General features: G+C 41.6%; 1 protein-coding gene and 1 gene segment (V, D, J or C); one reads left to right on the forward strand and one right to left on the reverse strand.

The window, feature by feature from the left end:
* The window catches only part of LOC114687105 (immunoglobulin lambda-1 light chain-like), an 826,243-nt gene that overhangs the window by 773,523 nt on the left and 32,375 nt on the right, over positions 1–20,345 (reverse strand). Inside the window, exons 1-2 of one of the 2 annotated variants that reach the window (XM_037209856.1) lie at positions 19,228–19,334; positions 18,806–19,109 (exon numbers count right to left, since the gene is read on the reverse strand). The exons of the other annotated variant lie outside the window; for it this stretch is intronic. Of the exons in view, the coding sequence (XP_037065751.1) occupies positions 18,806–19,109; positions 19,228–19,273 (350 nt within the window). The 5' untranslated portion in view covers positions 19,274–19,334. Of the gene's footprint in view, positions 1–18,805; positions 19,110–19,227; positions 19,335–20,345 lie in introns of those variants that run through there. 2 annotated transcript variants of the gene reach the window in all.
* LOC119088814 overlaps positions 1–20,345 on the forward strand; it is a 622,476-nt gene that overhangs the window by 484,629 nt on the left and 117,502 nt on the right.

Genomic DNA, 20,345 nt, shown 5'->3' on the forward strand with positions numbered 1-20,345 from the left:
GTATTCTGTTATGAAAATCATGTGTGCCTTCATAGTTTTCCCAATTGACTTTTCCCTAAGAAGGACTAACAGTGTGGACTGATCACTCTCTGGACATACACATTCCAGGTATTTGTAGAACAGCCTCAGGAAAGGGTTTCTCCGGAATCAGGAGCCACATGCAAGTCTCCTGTCTTATGGTAAGTTCCACAAGGAGACACCACCCAGGAGAGGTGGATGTTAAGTAATAGCTTTACACAATTTAGCTTGGACCCTCCCTTTATATACTGGGACTTCCAGGGAACAGGAGAGAAGAGAAAAGAGAATGGAAGAACTAGATGGGTAAGAACTTGAGAGGAACAAACTGAGATGGGGAAGAACTAGATTGAAGGGCTAGAAAACGGTACTAGAGGAATGAGATGGAAGATGAGGAAGAGCCAGAGGGGGAAGAACAAGATGAGAAAGAGCCAGATGAGAGAGAAGGAGATGGGAGAGGAGATGATAGGGGAAAGAACTAGATAGATGAGAACCCAGAAGGATCAGAACTAGATGAAGGAATTAAGATAGAACCTAGAGGGGACAGTAGATAAATATATAGAGAAATCAGGCAAGAAAGGAGCTAGACATGAGAGCAGACTAGAAGCTGTGCAGAGAGAGAACTATAACATAATAATAAAGTTTATGAACTAAGGAGTTTCTTGAACATAGATTCATTTCTTTTCATCAAAGATTAATTTATCAGCTGGTTGTAGATTCTTCCCGGAACCTGGGAGGGGACTATCGAGGGGGCTGGACCCCCATAGTCCCCGATAAATCTAGCAAACAAGTTGCTACTGTCACAGTAATGTCTTACTTCCTCATCTGTATGTGTTATTTTGAGCATTATTAGTGTTATCCCAACACTGAGAGTAATAGCTTCATCTAAGGCCTGGGCTTTACTGATGGTCAGAGTAGCCCTGTTTCCTGAATGGGAGCCAGAGAATTGGCTGGGATGCCAGAGGGATATGTATTATCTTGCTATATTACCAGCATAGGGGCCTAGCACAGCTTCTGCTGGTACCAGTGAATATAATTATCTGTGGGCCTTTTGACCTAAGGACACTGATACTGAGGGAGAATGAGTCAGTATATAGGAGGCTGAAAGAAAAGAGAAGGATACTGAGGTTATTGAAGTTATAGAAGTAAAGGCCTTTCTAGAGCCAACTAGTCACTCAACCAGATAAGGACACATGGCTCAGGGCTGGCCATTAGTGTACTGTGCAGGGCTGAAAGTTGGGACCAAATCTGGATAGGTCACCTGTGCAGAAAGACAGGAAGGGGAACAGGAGGAAGAACCAGATCGTGGTAGAGATTCCACAGAGTTCTGGGTCTTGGAAATTACAGAAAAAAGGGAATCCTCAGGTCTTTCATTTTCTTTTAGTATTTTGAGGCAGTGTATATTTGAAGGCTGTGTAAATTGACTTTCCTTCTGTGATTCCTCAGGAGCTTTGATGTAGAAACTGATGAGGAGGAGTGGAGCCTCAACTCATTCTGGAGTCCGTTGGCTCAGAAAATCACCCTAATCTTCTGTGTTCTCTGATCACAGTAACCCTGCCAGAATTTTTCCATGTTAGTCTCCTAAATCTGATGATCTATACTTAGCAAGGCTGTGCAGCTTCCAATATCCTGTCTGTGGTGTGTACTTGGTCATATCTGACTCAGCAGAAGATGTGGTGTGGCCTGCCACCTTCATTATCCTTGCTTTCTCTGGGTCACCAAGCTATACTTGAGATCGATCCTTTTCATTCCAATAATATGTAGTCCTGTGTTATTAGAATTGGTGATAAATACATTCCTGTGGGGAACCAGCTGTTTATACAAAAACATTTGTTTTGTGAGGTCATCAGAAGTCCCCTATCATTTCTCCTATGGAGTCTGCTCCCACTGTTGCTTCTACCTCTTCTTGGAAGAGACTAGCATCCAGCATCTGGAATTCCTTCTAATGTTTGCACAGGGAGCTTTGCACAAGTGGCTTGTTAACGTGTAATAAATAATGCCTTCCTGAGAAGCACAATCCAGTTCTTATGTGTGTGAAAGACACAGGATCAAGTTTGCAGAGCTGAGCTCTGGAAGGTGGTCGGTCAGGGTTCCCATCAGGAAGAATGCTGACACTGACCCAATACAGCCAGGGTTACAGGTGTGCTCTGAGTCAGGTAAATGTTCAGATCATTCAAACTATTTGCAAAGAAAGCTGTGGATTCTTCATCCTGGGACAGTCCCCTAATGCCCACGGTCCCCACATCAGACTGCACTAGAGTCCAGGTGTTTCAGTTCAATGGCAAATCTGCCTATAGATGGGAGGGAAAGCTAGCACCCAAGAGCAGGCTGCTCTTGGAGTCCCAAAGCGAGAAAGGTAAGTGACAGATGATGGCTAGATAACCATGGCCAATGTGAACCATAGGAATAGACCCTAAACCTGAGAGAAAGACACAGGCCTGGGGGGTCAGTTCTCTCAATATGAGCTGGACTCAGAGTGCTCTCACCAATGAATGCCAGCCTTGATGGAGCTACCCAGGTTCACACCTGGTACTGCAATATGGCAGAGTATTTCCTGGCTGAGTCCATCACACTGCCGTGGGTTCTGTCTGTTTCCTGGGGTGATACTGTTGTGTGACACTCTGAAAGTAATCACTGTAGTCCACAAACTGTCCCTTGACGATTACACTGGCCAAATCCCTGTCCTAGCATCACTCTCCAACTTCTGCTGTCCTCCCTAGTCTCCCCATGGCCTGCTCCTGAGTGCTACCCTGCTACCCCTGCTGGTGGAAGAGTTAAGAACAGTAACTTCCTTCTTTGTCTGACACCAGACCCTTTTAACCTGAAGAGGTGCAGGGAGTCCAGCCTTTAAAGACTCACTCCAACATCCTGGGGCCAGAACACAGAAGTGTGTGGGGAAGCAGGACAGTATGTGTTCCTAAACTCCAGGTTTGAAATTCACCTCTCTCTCTCTCTCTCTCTCTCTCTCTCTCTCTCTCTCTCTCTCTCTCTCTCTCTCTCTCTCTCTCTGTGTGTGTGTGTGTTTGTGTGTGTGTATGTGTGTATCTCTGGGTATCTCTCTTTTTCTCTCTGTCTGTCTTTGTCTCTTTCATGTATCCTTGTGTGTGTGTGTGTGTGTGTGTGTGTGTGTGTGTATGTATGCACATGTATAAGCATATGTATATCACATTCTAAGGGACACATGACAGTGTTACTCCAGGATATAGGCAGAAACCTAGGGAGGGAACTCACCCAGAAAATTTCAGGAATAGTAAAATAGTATATTATATTATATATTATTTTAATAATGTTTGAGAACTTCATAAATAAGCTCTGCCTTTACTTCACTCTCCTTTCTCTCCATGTTACTTCCTCCTAAGTCCCATTTCCCAATATCATGATATCTACTTTTTATTGTTACAAACATATATATGTATATATATTTGTGTGTGTATATATATGTATATATATGTATGTATATATGTGTGTGTATGTATATACATTGGCATATATCTTTTAGAGTCTATTTAATTTTGATCAATTGTACATGTATTTTTGTTTTTTATTTTATTCCAAGTTTTTGATAAAGAGAATTGCATTTACATTCCAGTTACCTTGAACATTTAATTCTTCTTCATGAGCTTTCTAAATGTTGGGATGCCAGGCATGAAAAACCACTCTATGATTATCACTTTTCTCTAACTATTTCATTTTTTTTTGAAACTCTGGAAATGATCAATAAAATTAGTTCATTTGCAACCAATAGCGCAATCTGTAAACGTGTTAGCAGCATCAATACTACACTGGTGACTTAGAAGTTTAGGAAGCAGGACTGTCACTACCCTATGCAATAAGGTGACTGCTTGACAAGATTTTATGACTCATACAACTCACCACCATTCACATCATGGCCTATCCATCACTATTTCAGCATTCCGATAATGGTGACCTTGGATATGGTCCCAGGTAGAATATGGATCACCTGGGGGGTAAAACAAGCCTGCTGTGTAAAGGGTTTGCCTTGATTCTGCTGGTTCTCTGTGCATCCTCACACTGGGCAGCAGAGTATGTTTTGTTTGGGTACCTCTGTGGTGGAAACCATTTCAATGGATGCCAGGCCAGGAGGCTCAGTATATGAGGGATCATTGTCAAGGTCCTATCAAAACAATATCACCTACAATAATCTTAAAGTCAGTTCCAAGCATGAGTCATGTTCTGGCTGAACAAGGTGGAAAAGGCTTGGCAGATCTTCTGTAAATGAGAGAAAGTAATAGGTAATGGTGAATGTCCAGATAATACTGTAGACATCCAAGTTTGTGTCCATAGCTGGGTAATGCTCCCTGCTTTCTGCCATCTACCCTAGAATATAGGACCCTGGCATTAACAGTTTTGAAGTGGATTCCACAGAAGCCAAAAAGACCCAATCCAGGGGACAATAGGGGACAGGTTGCTTATTACATCCCCATTTCTAATATCCAATGGTCCCTCAGAAGGAAAGATGGCCCTATAATTCTCACTCCTCTGTCATAGCATTTTGTTAAATATCAGATGTCTGTATCTCATGACCTGAATGTGTTGGCATTCAGCAAGACTACAGGTCCACAATGGAACTTCAATAGGCAGCCCATAACATGACCATAAAATAAATGTGAGATTCCAATTTTTGCAGGAAGAACTATGAACAAATCAATTAGATTTGATTGTTCTGTTCAGGGTCTTCATTCAAAATCACTTATCTAGTACTGTAAAATGTAGATCCTTTAACACAAAAGAATAAATGAATGAATGACTGAAAACTGGTCATCATTATTAAATTGGTATTTAAATGTTCATTTTGTGCACTCACCTACAAATTCCTGTAAAAGGAGGAAGTGTCAGTACCAACTGGGTTACAAATACTCTGTAGCCTTGTGGGAAGTTTGGGAATGGGAAATCAGGTGTGGCCAGGAGGGGCTTTTAAATGACTTCAGGGTTTCTCATCTAAACCTTGGACTTCTGGGTCCTTCTGGGAGATCTGATTAACTGTTTCCAAGAATGTTAGAGTTTCCCCTGGGGCATAATGTCCATGGTTTGGAACCAGAGTCTCCTTAGCTATTTCTGGCAACCTCTTTCATTCTTCTAGCCCATCTCTAATCCTCTGTGACTTCACTGGCCCACCAAACCTTTGTCTACCAGGGATCACAGCTGCCATACTAGTCTGGAATTCAGGGAGAACATCTTTACCCTCCTTTCCATTTCCAAACTTACCTTGGTCCTACTGCAGCCTGCCTGTTGAGCCCCTCACCTCAGGCCACCAGCATCACAGTGAGACAGGGCTTCCTGATGTGGATCCACTGTCCCCCAAGTTCTAGCCAGTTGTTGGTTTCAGCCTATTCTTCTAGACCATCTCAGTTCTTGTGATTTTCTGCTGACCTGAAGAACAGCTCACCAGCAGGGAATGCTGAGTCAACACACTTGGCTGGGAATCAGGAACTCCACAGATGCCACACTTGGCTAGGACCCAGAGTGGGCAACAGCAACGAAACCACAGCATACCCCTGTAACAAAGATGAGATCAAATATCTATAGCAGGAAATACTTCAGTCAGCATAATTCCAGATCCTAGATCCAAACATAAAAAGATAAACATGAACAATATGCTTTCTACAGAAGCTTGGATTTCCATTGTGTTATGGCCTGAAAAACCAATTTAGCTGAAGCACTAGACAAAGACTACAAATTATCAGTTATGACTGTGTCAAAGATCCTAAGATGATAGAAGTAAATGCCTTAATGAAGAACGTGAAGACACAAACAGTGGAATAAAATGATGAAAAAAACCTGAGATAGGAAAGTAGACTTAACAAGGAAATAGAATTACTAATGAAAACATGAAGTAAACCAAAACTGGAAATTAAAAACTCAAAATATCAAAGAAAGACCTCAGAGATAATCCTCACCAATAAATTAAAAGATATGGAAGATAGAATTTCCGGTCTTGAAAAAAGGTCAAACAAAGGAAATGTTAAATATATACATAAAAAATCCAGTCATGAAACCTACAGGAAATCTGGGGCACTGTGAAAACAAAACTTATAAATAAAGGAAAAGAAAGCCAAGCCAAAGAGACATAAAATATTTAAAATTGTTTATATATTTTGATCATGTTTTCTCTTCTCTGAACTGCTCCTATTTCTCCCCATTATCTTTATCCACCCAATTAAAGTTCATCTATCATATAACTATCTGTCTGTCTATGTATCTATCTATCTGTCTGTCTGTCTGTCTGTCCATCTGTCCGTCCGTCTGTGTGTCTGTCTGTCTCTATCACTCTAAAACATACATACACAAACACACTTGAGTTGGGGTAGAACACACAGGAAATGTGGGACACAAGTAAAAACAAATGAATTTTCAAATTATAGGCCTGTATGATGGAGAAGAATTTCCAACTAATGGCGTGGATCTTCTCTTCAAGAAGATTACAGAGAAAAATCTTCTACAAATTAAGCAATTACATATTCATACAAATAAAAGAAGTTCACAGAATACCATCTGGACAGAACCAGAAAAAAAAAACATGGCATATAATCTAAAGGACTAAGTTACAGAACCAAGAAATTGATATGAGATCTGCAATAAAAGAAAATCAAGTCACATATAAAGGAAAATCCATCACAAAAATAGCCAATTTATCAATATAAACTTTCAAATCTTGAAGAGTTTGGGGCAATATTTTATAAGGCTTAAAGGACTGTGATGGTGAACCTAGAGTTATATACCCAATAAAATTATGCTCAATGATTAAAATTTCCATGGCAAAAATATCCTAAAAATTATAAGTAAGAGACCAAACCTAAAGAGAATACAGGAAGCATTGTTTTGAGCTCAGGAGAGGAATAGGCATTGCACAGAGACTGTGGTAGGAATTAAGAAGCCATAATTCACCAAACACGCAATATCACTGAATGCAAACTAAAACAAAAATCAGTAACACAATGACCAAAATTAAGACACGTTTCAAAATTAATTTAAATATTAATGGAATCAATTCATATGTCTGTCTGTCTGTCTGTCTGTCTGTCTTACTTCCCTTCCCATTCACTCTCCTCTTCTCTTTCAGTCTCTCTTTCCCTGTTCACTTTTCTTTCATTCTCCCTCTCCCTCTTTAAATTGTTATTTTTAAGCTTGTGGACAATTTTATTATACCTTAAAAAAGAACACTCAAGATAAAACAAGCTGTAGATCTTGGCATCTTCCTGGAAGAGGAGAAGGAAGATGGGCAAGAAGAAGCCATGCATTTGAGTTAAGCCAGCATGGCTATAAGATGCACAGTGGATGTGGTGATTTGAGTGAGAATGTTCCCACAGGTTCTGTCATTTGACACTTGGTCCAAAGTCAGTGGTGTTATTTGGATAAGTCAAGGAGGTGTGATTTTGCTGGAAGAGGTAGTCACTGGGGTTTGCAATATCAAAGTCTTGCACCAGAACCATTTTATCTGTTTGACATTGGAGATGTGATCTCCCAGCTTCTGCTTCTGTTTTTGTGCCTGCCACACAAAACACAGATTCTTATCCCTCTGAAAACATAAACTCGTGAAAATATCCTCTTTCTATGAGATGCCATGGCCATGGTGTTTTATCAAAGCAACAGAAGAGTAACTAATACAGCACACAATCAGCCATGTGAGAGAGAGTAGAGTGTTAGGGGAAGAGTGAGGAAGCCCAAAACACCAGAAAAAGCAGGCTTTAGGCTCTGGTCACCATCAGAAAGAAAGAACCAAAAAGGAAGAAAAAGAAAAAGTTATGCCATTCCAAGTAAGGACTCAGAAATGTTGGCAAACCCAATGGAACCTCCAAGCCAAATGTAGGCCCTGCTGCTGTGGGGCTCTGATCCAACAGAAAATTACAGCTGCCTCAGAACCTGCTGCTGTGGGGTTCTGACCAATGAGTTTGGCTTCAGAGTAGTCTCAAGGAGAACAACTTTTATTCTTTTGATCATCTCACTCTGAGTTCCTTTTCAAAAGAATCCATCCCAGATCCTGACAAAACTGGAGCCTTTTGTAGGACTTTTGTGTTTTTCTGTCTATACATGGTTTCTTGTAACTTCTTTGGTTATTTTATAAGCTAAAGTGAGATTCTAAAGATGGCCTTGGTGTGAAGGAAGGGAGGGATTCAAGGGGGATATGGCAAGGTCATGTAAGAAGTTTGGCAGAGACTAACTCACATGGTGTTTGCTTTGTCCTTCCTTCAGAGTCTCTGGTGGGCTTACCAGGTCAAGAGGGAGTGTCGAGAGGGACATGGAAAAGGTCATGTACATTCAATATCAGCCCCTGTGGCTGTTGTATATTATGCATTTTCCTGGGAATTCAATCACACTGCACATTAAATGTTCATATGCTGTGTTTTTGGGTAATTTGCTGGAGTTACAAACCACATTCTTGATCATGAGACAAGAGAGGCATCTTACAAGGAACACACATTCCTGTGAACACTGGTGAGGGAACAGTGAGAGCCTTAGAGACCCTGATAGATGTATGGTCTCTCAGAATAATAAGCAGAGAATATGCAATGAGTGTGATATCTCAGAACTTCAGATGTTCTTTCTCATAATCATAGGCCAGTCTTGGTAGCAAGAGAGTAAAACAGTTTCTGTTCTGCTTCCCCATTTATCTAGTTCACTATGTTCACTGGTTTTGTCCACTAATGGTACCACCTACACCACAGATGTAGTCTGCTTCATCTTCAGGCTGGATATTAGAGATGCTTAAGTAACGGTGAGCCCCAGAGCTGGAGCCAGAGAAGCGGTCAGGTATCCCATCCCCCTTGCTGTGGCTTCCATCACTATTAACATACATCACATACTTAGGAGCCTTGTCTGGATGTTGCTGGTACCAACCAATGGTGTAGGTGATGTACTGACTACTCAACGTGCAGGTGAGTTTGACTGAGGCTCCCGGGGAGGCAGAGGCTGAGGGTGACTGAGTCAGCACAGGTTCAGAGAAAGACCCTGAAAATAGAGAAACACATTATGCCCATGCTGAGAGAAGACAGAGGAATCTATCTGCTGTCAGATGATTTCCCTGAAATGGGATCAGGGTGCAGATGATTCCTGACCTGTGCAATGAAGGAGGAAGAAGAGGATAAGAGTCCAGGCCATGGTGAAGACACCACTGAGCTCTGCTGAGACAGACATGGTGCAGGTCTCTCTAACCCTTTAACAGTTCTCAGAGAATTGACAGACCTTCATGCAAATTTTTCTTAGTCAACCAAATCCCTTATTAGGTGTGTGTGCCTTTAAGAGCCTAGGTGTCACTTCCTGACTGAGGCTGCCCAAGGGACCATATTGTCCCCAGCTGCTGGGCCTGTTGAGTCCTGAACAGACACAAAAAGACAGATGTTTGTGTTGTCAGCTGAGAGTCTCCAGACTCTTCAGTGTCATCTACAGACCCCACTGAGCAGGTTCAGGTCTGTCATGTCTGTGTCCACATGACTTCTTCCAGGTTGTGATCATCAAACACTTTCTGATCAATGACAAAAGAATTTGCCTCCTCTGAGGCTGATTTTACATTACCTCTTTTGTTTTGTTTACTTCTGCTCAGTGGAAACATTATGTAAACCAGTGCTTCCTAACCTGAGGGTCAGGACCCACACAGGACAGAAGTCATAGATCAGATATCCTGTAGATCAGATATTTACATTATAATACACAACGGTAGGAAAATTATAGTTCTGAAATAGCAATGGATAATTTTATAGTTGGAGGTCACTACAACACCTGGGACAGTATTAAGGTGTCTCCACATTAGAAAGTTTGAGAACCACTGTTGCTAGACTGTATTTATTAGGATCTTTTTACTCAGGGGCTTTCCCCACTGAAGCTGAGGACAGAGAAATTTACTCCACGAGCCCCTTCTTGGAATGCTCAAGAGGCCAGGCTTTTCTCTCTCTCTACTTGGTTCCTCAGCAGATTGACCCACAGAGACACAATGTGAATATTGGCATCTATGATGGTAAATATTATACTGCAAGACTCCCTTGATGGATTATAAATAAAAAAATTAGAAAATAACATGATAAGACAAAACAGAAATATTGGAAAAAGGGGGATAGAACACAATGGGTCTGTAATTGTCCTTAAGTAAGGATTGAGAGGATGACAGGGTTACAGCCATCTTAGAGAAGGGTCAGACTGGGAGCTGCAGGCCCTGGGAAACTCACCAGAGGATGTGCTTGCTGCCCCTAGACCCAGACAATTAAGTGCCACATTAAAAAAAAAAGAGTTCAAGACACTTTCTCCCATAACCTAAGGGATATGATAGATTGTATACCATAGCTGTCAGAGGGAGCACGTTTCCTGCAGATAAGAAGTGAATGTCTAACTGTCAGAGAAAATGGGTCTGCCGGTGACACAGATGCTATGACATAAACTGTCAGAGGATATGGCCATTTCCTTGCAGCTGCAGCTCTCCAATCAGTTCAATCCAAGCGTCTCCAACCTGAAGTAAGCACCAATCCTGAGCTTGTGACCATATAGAGTTGGAATTTTCCTTGACCCCTGACCCTAACCACTATAAAAATCCCATCCTGTTCCTGCTTAGGGTCCCTCTCACTCCACCGCTGAGACAGATGGATGAGGGCCTGGATTTAAACTCGTGAATTAAAAGGTTTTTGCTTTTGCAATCACATAGATCTCTGGGAGGTCTTTGGGTACTTTGGATTTTGGGTGCAACAGGATTAGAAAGTACTGATAAAGAATGATTGTGTATGATGGTTTTCAAAAACACTCATGGAAACCTGCCTACTACTTATCTGATACTAAAATACTGTATTTAATTGACAGGGGTTTAGTGGGATATATGATGAGAAAAGGGAACACCTCTAAATTGGAGGCAAGAATTAATGAATCATGATAGAAGAATTGGTCACTGGGGAGATAAGCTGGAACAAGAGGAATGTCAGGACCATGTGGGTTTGCTCAGATATGCTTTAACTTATGCATGGTTAAAGAAATTTTGTGCCTGTGTAGTCTTTGTCAAACCCTGTCCTCCAGAACCAGGGAATGTGCAGACGAGGAGGTGGAAAGACTGTAAGAGCCAGATGTGCTGATGACTCCAAGGAAACAGCATTTTCCAGACACAGCAGGACTGATCCACATGGGAACTCAGAGACTGACAGCATGCACACCAGCACAGGTTCAAAACAGACAAAATCCCAGCTCAGGGAAAGAGAAGTAGACAAACAGTCACACCCTTAGCCATGAAGGTGTGGCCATAGATAACTTCTGGAAAAGAGAAAATCAGTTTTCTCCAATGGAGTGTCACTAGCAATACCAATCACCCACCAGGGCACGCTTGATGGCCAGAGGTATTTGGTCAACAGGAAACAGACTCCATGGTGTGTGTGTGTGTGTGTGTGTGTGTGTGTGTGTGTGTGTGTGTGTCCTTTTTATTTGTTTTGTATATTTTATCTTATTGATTTTCCCATTTTAGTTTGTTCAGTTTGGTTTTCTTTTTAGGTTTGTTGTTGTTGTTTTCCTGTCTTGCTTTGTTTGAAAGAGAAAAAACATGAAGTTGGGTGGGTAGATAACTGGGAGGATCTGGGAAGAGTTGGGGGAAGGGAAGGAATATGATCAAAATAGATTGTATGAGAAAGTTTTTTTAAAAAGTAAAGAATCTTAAGACAAAATATTAATTGATAAAACAGTAGAAAGAAAGATAAAAAGAAGAAAGACACAAAGGAGAGAAAGAAACAAGGAAGGAAGAAAGAAAACAGATGAGGCTTGGACTTCTGTTATTGCTGGTTGAAAACGTGCATGAAACTACACATTGTGTCCTACTCAGAACCAGCAGGATGGCCCGCCCGTGAGGGCTCTTGCCGCCAAGCATCTCAGTGCCCGCTGATTCCTGGAACAGCCATGGTGGAAGGAAAGAGAAGACTTCGACAAGTGGTCCTCTAACTGTTCAGCTCATGCTGTGGCATTTTTACACACACACACACACACACACACACACACACACACACACACACACATTAAATTCTTAAATAAATCTGTATATAAATAGATACATATTTTAAAAATATTTTGATCCTTTCATGACTATTTTGTTTCTATTTTCTGTGCCCTTTTAGTTGGTTATTTGCAGCGCTCTTACCCTGTGAGGAAACGTCACGGAACACGACAGATTGCACTAACAAGAGTTTTATTAAGATAAAGGAGAGAGACAGAGGTGCACAGGGCTGTGGAAAAGACACGTGAGTAAAGATGGAGCTGGGAATCGTGGTGCTGGCTTACAAAGGCTGGACCGCTCCTGAGCACACAGGCCCATGTGGCTATTCCACGTATGCACGTAGATCACATGGTTGCACTGTGTGCTTTACAGAACCATGCAAAGCCACGGGGTCCTGGTCACACTAGACATTTTGATCCGGAAATGGCTATGCAGATGTGCCTAGGTCTGCCAGGCATGCACAACCATGCCCAACTGTGGGGGGCGTGCTGTGAATCCATATCACTTTTGGTTTTGATTTTATTTAGACCCTTTGGTGTTGCTGACATTTGAATATTGATGTGAGTTCCTTGGGAAAGAGGACTGTACTAGTGAAGGGTGTCAGGCCCAGTTCTGACCCACAGATACAGATTCCATGTGCACATTGGATTTTAAAAAGTGTTTCTCTAACACAGGCTACAAACAGTTGTGGTTTGGGTTATGAACTGAACTTTTCCTTTTCTTTTATTTATTGTTTTCTACCACCATGTGCAGTAAAAGAACTTCCTGACTCCAGTCTCTGCATTATATGACAGGATTAACTTTCTTAAGGTTTCTGCTAAAAATTAAAAGCATGTCCCTTGGTGTCACATAGTTCACTAAGTATTTGAAATTTATTTCCTAAAAAGAAGGAATATTTGCATGTTCACACATTCACAGGTGGATGCCATTGAAAAAGGGCATCTTCTAGAAGTTCCACTTCTATATAGCTGCTTACAGTATTAAAACATTGAAAGAAGAAAAATATATTTATGATTTAGGACTGAAAATTGTTTAACATTAGAGACTAGTTGCAGTCATGAAGGTAGAAATATAAGCCAATGGGTCAGTATCTGCAAGGATAAAATGTGAGTCAAGATCAAAAAATGTGCACAAATTCATAAGTACTTTACAAAGGATTGCCTAGTTTGTTAGTTCCTTGGGATGGCAGTAACAATGTACACACTGTGGATTAACACAAGAGTGACTTTTGTTATCTCATACTGATTTATGGAGGACAGACTTGTAAAATGGGCATGCTGAGCTCAGCATCCTATGGCACCTCTTTCTCCTCTCCTCTGTCCCTGATGTTTCTAAACAATCTTAGGAGATTTTTGGTCAGCAGCTACAAAGCCATGTGTACACATTAGACTTCACATGGGAATCCATCACAATGTCACCATCTCTCAAAGCCATCTCATGAAGGCAGAGGGAACTCACAGTGCTTCAGCATGAGCTCATCTGATTGAGGTATCTGCAGTAGTACTTACCATCTTATAATAAGATTACATAAAGTTATACTCAGATTTATTACATTACCATAACTTCTTTAGGGGAAAATACATTAACATAATGTCAGAGAAGAAATTTTTTCATGACTTTTAAAAACTACAAAATGAATTTGTATTGTCTCCAAATAATAGTTAATAAAACAATAGTTAGAAAATAGGAAAGGATAATTACTTCACTTTGATGTACTTGTATAGAACAGCCTTGAGAATGCTTCTCTTTAGAAAACTTTTGACTCCAGTCTTGCAATTAACACATCTAAGGGAGAAATATAATAATTGAATTCTGTACTTTTAAAAATCACAATCACAACAGTTGACAAACATGTTTACATTTATGACTCTAACTAGGACACAAATGAAGGCAGATGCTTCCCTTCACCTTCTTGTCTGTGGAGAGTCAACATCAGGATGGCAACAGAGCCTGGTCATGGGACCCACTCCACAGGACAGGGTTTACACCCAGGCTCAGACAAATGCACATTTGTGTCTTGTTTCTCCATGTGTGTCTCACTGTGCTGACACCACTGCAGTGTTCATGCAGTCGCCTTCAGCACTGTCCTCAGATTGTAACCCTAGAGCCAGGACATGGTTATGTTTAAGGTGAAAAGTGACAGGAGACTGGGAGTGCCTGTTGTTGTTGGGTGAACCAGAGCCTAGAAGCTTGGCCAGGCAGCTTCTGGAACTAGTGTGGGAAGAGAGGATCAGTAACTGCTGGAGAGTATCATTCCCCAGCATACCCCATGGAGAAATGGAAAAATACCCCATGTTCCTGGATTGACAGATGTAATATTGTGAAAATGTTTATATTATCTAAATTAATTTACAGGAATAATGAAAAAACTACTAAAATTGTTATATCATATTTTACAGGTTTAGAAGAGAACAGTATGAGAACTACCTCAAATTTTACTATAAAGACAATCTGGTACTGGCATTATAAAAATAGATAAGGGATCAGTGAGATAAAATAGAGGAACCAAAAACCAAATTGGCAAAGACATGCTCACTTAGTTTTAACAAAGCAAAAACATAGTTGGAGGAAAATGGCCTATCATACACATGGTGCTGGTGAAACTGGATTTCTACTTGAAGAAGATATTTGATTTATATTTTTCACCTTGTGCAAAAATCAATTCAAAATAGATCCAAGACTAACCCTAGTATAAGGCTTCGGTCCTTAATTACCTCATCAGCCTGCAATGGCGCCCCAGCCTAAAAAGTGGGTAGGCCCTCTGTGTGTCCCTTTCTTTCCTTTCAGCTCCTTCCTTCCATCTGTCCTCTCTCCCCCCTCTCCCCTGTCTCCCTCCCTCTCCCAATAAAGCTCTAAAAAGGTAACCATGGCTGTGATTCTTCCAATCAGCACTCTCCTCTGCTGGCATGGCCCCTGCAGGCGGCTGTTTAACCAACATTGGTGCCATGACTCAGACACGCCACCGAGCACTGAGTACCTGCTGTGATGATTGCCGCCTACTGCCTCCACTGGACCCCCACACAGCTACTGCTGCTGTCACCACAGTGAGTCTGCTGTTCTTGCGGCTGTAGTCTGAGCTGTATTCTTTGCGATGCACACCCTGTGGGTTGTCCTCGGGCTGTACTGGCAAGGGCAGGCACATTTTTGATCTTGACACGGGGGTAAATGGTGTCTAGGGTTCAATGGTGTACCAACTACAGTACAGTCGCAACCCTCATGATCCCTTGATGAAGAGGACTCCCAATAAAGCTCTAAAAAGGTAACCATGGCTGTGATTCTTCCGATCAGCACTCCCCCCCCCACCACATGGCCGCCGCAGCCGAGCAGCGCACCCATTAACCAACATCTAGACCTCTGAAATTTTCAGATGAATACACAGGAGATGCTCTTCAAAATATTGGCATGGGCAAGAACTCTTTCTATAGAACAGCAACAGCACAGAAGCTGACCCCATGTATCACCAGATGGATACATGAAAGTAAAAAGTGTCTGTGCAACAAGGGAAACAGTCAGCAGAGTAAACAACCCAAAGAATGGGAGGAAGTTCTTCACCAGCTACATTTCAGAAAAGAGGTTAAGACTCAGAGCTTTCAAAGAGTTTTTGACATTAAATAACAGTGGAATCAAACAAACCTCTGTCTCCTGGGCTAATGCCCAGAGAAATCCATTTCCTACCATAGAGATATTTGTATCTCATGTTTATTGCTGCTTTATTTACTATAGGAAAAAATTGGAATCTTCATAGCTTGTTTATCAATAGATTCGTGGATAGTGGAAATTTGGAACATACACACACACACACACACACGCGCGCGCAAAGACTATTCATCTCTAAAGCAAAAGGGAGTTGAAAAAACTCCAGGAAATGGGTGGAATTAGAATGTACAATATTAGGTGAAATCACACACCCTCATGTTTTTTCTCATATGTGGAATCTAGCCAATAATAATATATATATATATTTAAACAAACATACATGTGGGTATAGTATAACATGAAGAAAAGATAATGAGAAAGGCCAAATATAAGGGAATGTGGGAAGACTGAATGCAGCTAGTGTACATTAGTTATGAAAGAGGACATAAGGTATTGATAGCCCAGAGTCCGGGGAAGACACTACATCTGGCGTGAGATATCTGAGGGGAAAAAAAAATCTATGTACACTATGCTCTTAGGTCTGTTAACGTTATTCCTCTAAGACAAAAGTCTATCTATACAGCTACAGCTCCATCAGGAATTCAAGGTAGGAATAAATGTATATACAGCAAGCTCTTTGTCCAAACATCCTGACTTTGTGCTGGGACCTATGTCAGCAGCTCTGAGAATTTTGAAACTCAGGCCTGTTTCAAGCTGAGGTGAGGGGCTTCCTTGAAATGGGCGTGCTTTGGTTCTTCGCTTCCTATATCTCAGAACTAGAGAGGGTGAGTGCATCTCCCCTAGGCAGGCAGAGGCCACTTACATTTTCTGAGCTTGTGGCAGGATGCTATAGCTGTACCTTCTCCATTCCTCTAAAAATGGACAGCAAACTCCCTCCTCCTCCATGGAGACCCTGACTGAGGAAGTGACCACATCCCCAACAGGTTTCCCACTGCATAAAGCCCTTCACTGGGATAACTCAAAATAATTTCCTTCCTCAAGCCAAAAAAATTCTGCTGATCATCTCTTAGCATACATTCACCACACATTTGGGTTTATCAGAGTGGGCAATGCAGGGACCGGACTTTGTTTCTGTATTAATTGTTTCTCTAAATTGAATTCTACCATTGCCCGGAGGTACAGGGAATATTTTCCTAAGCTCCCTCTCTTTAGCCTTGGTTCCTGCTCTCTGCAGTTGTACTCATTCCATAGTCGCAGATAAGCCCTCCACCCACTCAATTTTTAGTTTTAAAGTCTTTCCTTGCCTCCACGCTGCTTCCTTCCTTTCTCTGTTCCTATCTTCTCCTTTCTTCTCTACAGCTCTACTGTCTTTCCTACTGAATCTACAACACCTCCCACAGTTGTCCACCTCAGAGGATGGGTCCATTCCAAACTTTCCGGTTTATTCTCCCAGAGCCTCCAAGAGTGCCTTCCAGTCCTACATACCACGAACACCTTGTCAGCAATCTACCTGTCCAAAGTAACATTTTAATAATATTTTGACATGATCGATTTCCCAGAAATGTACCCACAATATTATTTTTTATTTTTGATATAATCATCAAAGTGGGTCTCAAGTATTAACCAACACAGGGTTCTACTGTCCATGCATGATGCCCATGGAATTCATCCAAATCCCTGACCAGATACTGGAGCTGTCTTAGCTGTGTCTCTTTGCTCTATTAGCACAAACAGTTCTTCTCCAAGTTCTTGTCCCCCCTCTATGGTGATCCTAAACTGATCTGTTTCCTTATTCTTCACTGTCACAATTGCAGCAGAAGACATGTTTTCACATCCTTAATTACATGTTTTATTTAACAAATTCCACTCTTTACCTTATTGCCTCAGTTTTCTCTTAGTACCTTCCTCATCCCTCCCGTGAGGATCTCATTATCTCTATCAGAGGCAGAAAAGATGCCAGAAAGGGGAAAATATATACTATAGTGGTTAATCATCCAGAAAATGGAAAATTACATGAAACTGAAAAATTGTGAGCAAGAAATCGGGTGTGTGAGTAATCCATCTATCCCAGGTTTTCATTGTTAGTAAAATAAATCAGAAGGTAAGCAAAAGTCTACTCAACTTTTTGACATATCGCTTTCCCTTCTCTCTGCCATCCAATATGTGCTCAAATGTGATGCATGTTGAATTTAATCACTACTTACCTTTCTGACCTGAACTTAGACATCTGTCTATACAAATATATATATTTGGTTTTATGAGACAGGGTTTCTCTGCATAGCCCTGGGTGTCCCTGAACTCACTCTGTAGACCAGGATAGCTCGAACTCACAGAGATCCACCTGCTTCTGCTTCCCATGTGCTGGGATTAAAGGCGTGAGCCACCACCGCCCAGTGATATAATTATTATTAATATGGTATTTGTGGTTTTCTTGGGGTCCATCACTGAGCTTGCTTTGTCACCTTTCATTATCACCTTTCATCTCTTCAGAGCTTTCCAGATGAAGGACAGTTCACAGGATGGGAGAGATCCATTACATTTGCATATCCACTATGTGTAGATTTTAACATTTATGCATGCCCTAGGTCTTCCCTTAACATTCCATTATAGACCTTGATTGGAGCTTCTATAGAGTTGGATAACCCAGGCTTTGTCCACATGAGAATATGCTATTGTTTTGTTTAGCGACTGGGGACAGACTCTCAGGGAGAAAAACCTCATCCTTACGCTTTAGTGAAGTGAGAGTCTAATCTAGGGCCTCCTTAATGGTTTAGAGCAACTTCTTGAAGCAGTGGCTTTGCCCAAGTGTGCCGTTCCCCATTTTACAGATACATTTGGCAATACAGAGAGTTAGTGATGTCATAATGGAGGGAAAACATGAAAACATGCAAGTGACTCATGGTCAGAGATGATGCTAAACACATCACACATACAAGGAAGTCTCTGACACAAAATGTCAGTAGTGTTGCCCTCCAAAATTCCTTTCTTCAACACTATGTACTCCATGGACTGACCCTAAAAATGTAAAGAGGTCAGACATCCATATGAGGGAGGAGAAAGTAGACTCTTGCAATGAACCTAGAGGAAATTATGACTTGGCAACCCCAAAAGCAGTACTTTTTTAAGGAGACGTGAAATAACATAGTCTATTTCACAAATGATTTCACAGCTGCTGCTCTGGGGAGTTTTTGTCTTACTTCCCCATGATTCTCATCATTGTGACTATAGTCACTATTATAAGACTGACAGTAGTAGTCACCCTCATCCTCAATCTGCAGATCAGTGATGGTCAGCGAGGCTGAGTTGGAGGATCTGTCAATGGAGCCCGAGAACCGATCAGGAACCCCAGATGGTCGTTTATCATCCCCATAGATGACAACGGTGGGTGAACTTCCAAAGTGCTGCTGGTACCAGTGCACATAGTAGCTTCCTATGTTACCACTGCTGCGTAGGCAGGTGATAGTGACTGTGCTCCCAAGATTCCCTGACACAGAGTTTGGCTGAGTTAGCACAAACTGGGCATATGACCCTGTAAAAGGAAGATAAAATACATCAGTAAGGACAAGGAAACCTTATTCATAGGGAAGAACTTAAGCCAAACATCCCAAGCAACAGTTACCCTCCCAGAATTCCTTAAATCCACCCACCTGTTAAGTGACAAAGGAAGATGAGGAATAGTGGAGCCGACATCATGGTGAAGACACCCAGATCCCGCTTCCTGACTCCAATGGACTGATTGTAGCTGGGCTCCCCTTCTTATCTGTCCGGGGAGTCTAAATACAGGCTGGCTCCATGCAAATGCCCCTCTTCCTGAGGATGTATAGGCCCCTTCTTTTGCTTCAGATTGGGTCTGACTGAGAAGGGGAAAGACTACACACGCGGTGAGGATGTGAGCTCCACCTAGTGGCAGGAGAGAAAACCTGAAAGTGAAGGAAAAAACATCAGAAATTGGGGAGAACTAGGCAGGTGCTTAGCCATATCACTCCCTAAGGCAACCATGGACTGCCATCTGGTGCGTGACTGCAAGGTCCCCCTCCTGCCGACAGTGAGACCATTTGGGAAGTCACAAAGCCCTGTCTGGACTCTGAGTGGAACATGAATTGTCCCTTAATGTAATTTTGTATGTGTCAATTGAGGCAGTAGGCAACCCAATTTACTTTTGCATAGAGAATCAATGCCTGGTTTAAGAGTTTTTTGTTTTGTTTTATTTAACTCTAGAAAGCCAGTGGCTGTAATAGTGGACATTTCTAGGTAATCATTTATTAATGGATTGGAGTTAAGTGTGGGTTTCAGCAGTTAAGAGTGTTGGCTGTTACTGCAGATTAAGTGATTTTCATTCCCAGCCCCCATGTCAGACAGCTCAGAATCTCCTGTCCTTCCAGCACTGTGGGATTGGATGCCCTCCTTGGCCTCCTCAGATACCCAGACACTCTTGTGAGCACACAATCAAGAGTGCACACACTGTCAATAGAGAGATTGACTGTCATCTGCTGTCCACACATTATATCCAAAGAAACAGTGAAAATGTCACTGCTGAAATCTTCAACTTGAATCCTAAGGGAATCCTTTGTCAAACAGCGGAAATTTTGTAGTGTTTGAAGAGCCTAGCAATAGAGATGAACATATAACATTATATATGCTGAGACTAAGTTGTCCAACATGAAAATGTTTAGTTTCTGAGTCTATTTTTTATACTAAGTAGGTAGTGTCCATGAAACTATTAAATTATTTTGTTGGTAGAAATATTTGTCCTGGACAATGACTC

This window comes from Peromyscus leucopus, chromosome 12, assembly GCF_004664715.2.
Source record: "Peromyscus leucopus breed LL Stock chromosome 12, UCI_PerLeu_2.1, whole genome shotgun sequence".
Classification (NCBI taxonomy): Eukaryota; Metazoa; Chordata; class Mammalia; order Rodentia; family Cricetidae; genus Peromyscus; species Peromyscus leucopus.